This window comes from Phytophthora parasitica, assembly GCF_000247585.1.
Source record: "Phytophthora parasitica INRA-310 unplaced genomic scaffold supercont2.5, whole genome shotgun sequence".
NCBI classification, from domain to species: domain Eukaryota; phylum Oomycota; class Peronosporomycetes; order Peronosporales; family Peronosporaceae; genus Phytophthora; species Phytophthora nicotianae.
The window spans coordinates 536,796-538,994 of NW_008648991.1; the positions used below are offsets into that span (position 1 = coordinate 536,796).

The window sequence follows — 2,199 nt, forward strand, 5'->3', positions numbered from 1 at the left end:
TAGTCTGGACTACTAGGAACAGCTTCTTTAGTGCCAACATCGATTTTGGGCGAGAGGTTGACCGACATGACAACAGATCCCTCCTCCATGGCAACCAGGTCTGTCTCCGGCCTCGTTCGTCGGGTGAAGATGACGTACATGGTCCACGCAGCCACATGCAGTGCAATGACGAACACTTGAGGTCCAGCAATGATCCAGTTCGAAGTCACTCGACCGAATGTGAACCAGCCGAATGTATTGAATGTAGTGACAGCCAGTGAACGCGGCACGAGCGTCGCAGCGGACCGCTGCTTGAACGCGAAGATGAGGTTCTTGAGCATGAGCATGTGGATCGAAATGACTGTGACGTCACAGAAGCACAAGCCCTGTGTCTTCCAGATCTCGTCTCTAGTCTGGCCGGTGAAGCCTAAGCTAGCGACAACCACGTAGAAAGTAGGCACCATCAACCACGCAAACATAAGGCCGATGGTTTTGGCCACTTGGTGGCGCTGGTCGGAGTACCGCCAGTAGACGAGCAGGTAGCATAATGAAACGACGTCGCCGATGAGGAAGACAGGGAAGCTTGGGAACCACGTTTTACCCAAATAGCCGTAGAGCATCCAGACGTGCGAGTTGGCGAGCACCAGGAAAATAGGGATGATAGACGCGGAGCCTACGGCGCGTTCCCTGTAGATGCGGCGCACGAAGAGCGATGGCATATAGATCATGAGCAGCGTGCTGCACCAGATCCAGAAGCGCACAGCCAGAACCACGTCGCTGTGGGCCATTGTGGCGCTGTGGAGTGGAATGCAGCAGTGTTGTGTGACCGGCAAATCGGAAAATGAACGCCCAGTTGCTGCCGTTTATCCGTTGAAGTGAGTGTGTCACATGAATTTGAAAGTTTATAGTTGTGTTATTTTTAATTGTATGCAAGTAGTTTTCATCATGTACTTAAGTATTGAATATACTTTAAAAATATGTATTTCTTGCGCAGTAGGTTTCAAGGGGACCAGCAATTTCGGATGACTCATGGATAAAGAAGTGCCTGAATGGCTAGGCTTGTCCAATCGACTGAAGCTCACGCATCGGATTTCCAGAAGGCAGCTACTTGTATTATACATGTACCAGGCCCGTACTGAACATGCAACCAGTCCCCATTGACGCGATCAGATGTATCTCTTCTTGTTGCGTTGGCGGCAAATTGGTACGGTGGAGTAGTAAGCAACAGAAGGGGTGATCTATCCCAGCTTTAACGGAAAACAGTTAGCTTGAACTCATGATCCATCAGAGATCGCTGATGCCTCTGAGAAGGGTGAGCGGGGATGGTAGGACTGTAGTGGACTGCTGTGAAGGGATCAGCAGCGCAGGTATTTGATCGCCATAATCGATGGTCCTTGCGTTTAGAGCGTCGAGCAAACAGTGTGATTGGACGTTTGTCGACGACAGTTGAAGTTTTGCGGCCGAAGCAAGCGGTCAATCGTTGACTCAACGAGCCAAAATCATTGGCGTCAGTTGATGACGGTGCTACCCCAGTTTGAGCCTGAAAGTCTCCGTGCAGCGAGGGTATCACGACTGTACTGAACGCTTCATAGTACGAGCGCACGCGTCAGGCGTAGACTAGAACTTTGGAGCTCGATTATCCCTGCCAGTTTGACTTTAGAGCCGAAGTATCCCTACATTCTGTATTCGATCGGTAGAGCGAACAATGCGCTGAATACGTAAAAATGAGAAGATACTGGGGGTAAACTCGTCGTGATGGCACGTGCTTTTGTGGATGCAACACTTCATTCTTAAAGTGCACGTTGAACCGCAAGAAGTACTAATCTCAAGTATACATGTAGCCCCACAGGATTCTAACCTACGGTAGATATGGATCTCCACGTTGGTAATCAAGACACCTGTGTGTTGGCTGGGATGCCTACCAATAAGAGCTCGTATGCACCATTGGCAGTTTTATTTAAGTGGGCTGGCTCCATTCATATCGCTTTCTCAGCCCAAGTCATTTTTGCACCAAGGGATTACTATCAGCTGTCAAGTGAAAGTGATGCTTTGTTGCTATAGAACAACGAAGATATATTCGCTTTCGAGTGTGTATCGTGATGTGATAGTGTTGCTCCGAACGTATCAGGTCTGCCACTACAGATGCTGTAGCAACACTGTCTCCTACGAGGGATTCTTAATGTGGTAGATATCTTAAATCCTTTCTCGCTTCCGCACTGA

General features: G+C 49.0%; 1 protein-coding gene across 1 annotated transcript; it reads right to left on the reverse strand.

Moving 5' to 3' along the window:
- Positions 1–12: 12 nt before the first annotated feature.
- PPTG_04524 (hypothetical protein) lies at positions 13–767 on the reverse strand (the record flags this gene model as incomplete). Its single annotated transcript, XM_008896769.1, has 2 exons — positions 13–25; positions 67–767. 2 exons carry the CDS (start codon positions 765–767, stop codon positions 13–15), a joined length of 714 nt encoding a protein of 237 aa, XP_008895017.1.
- Positions 768–2,199: the final 1,432 nt, after the last annotated feature.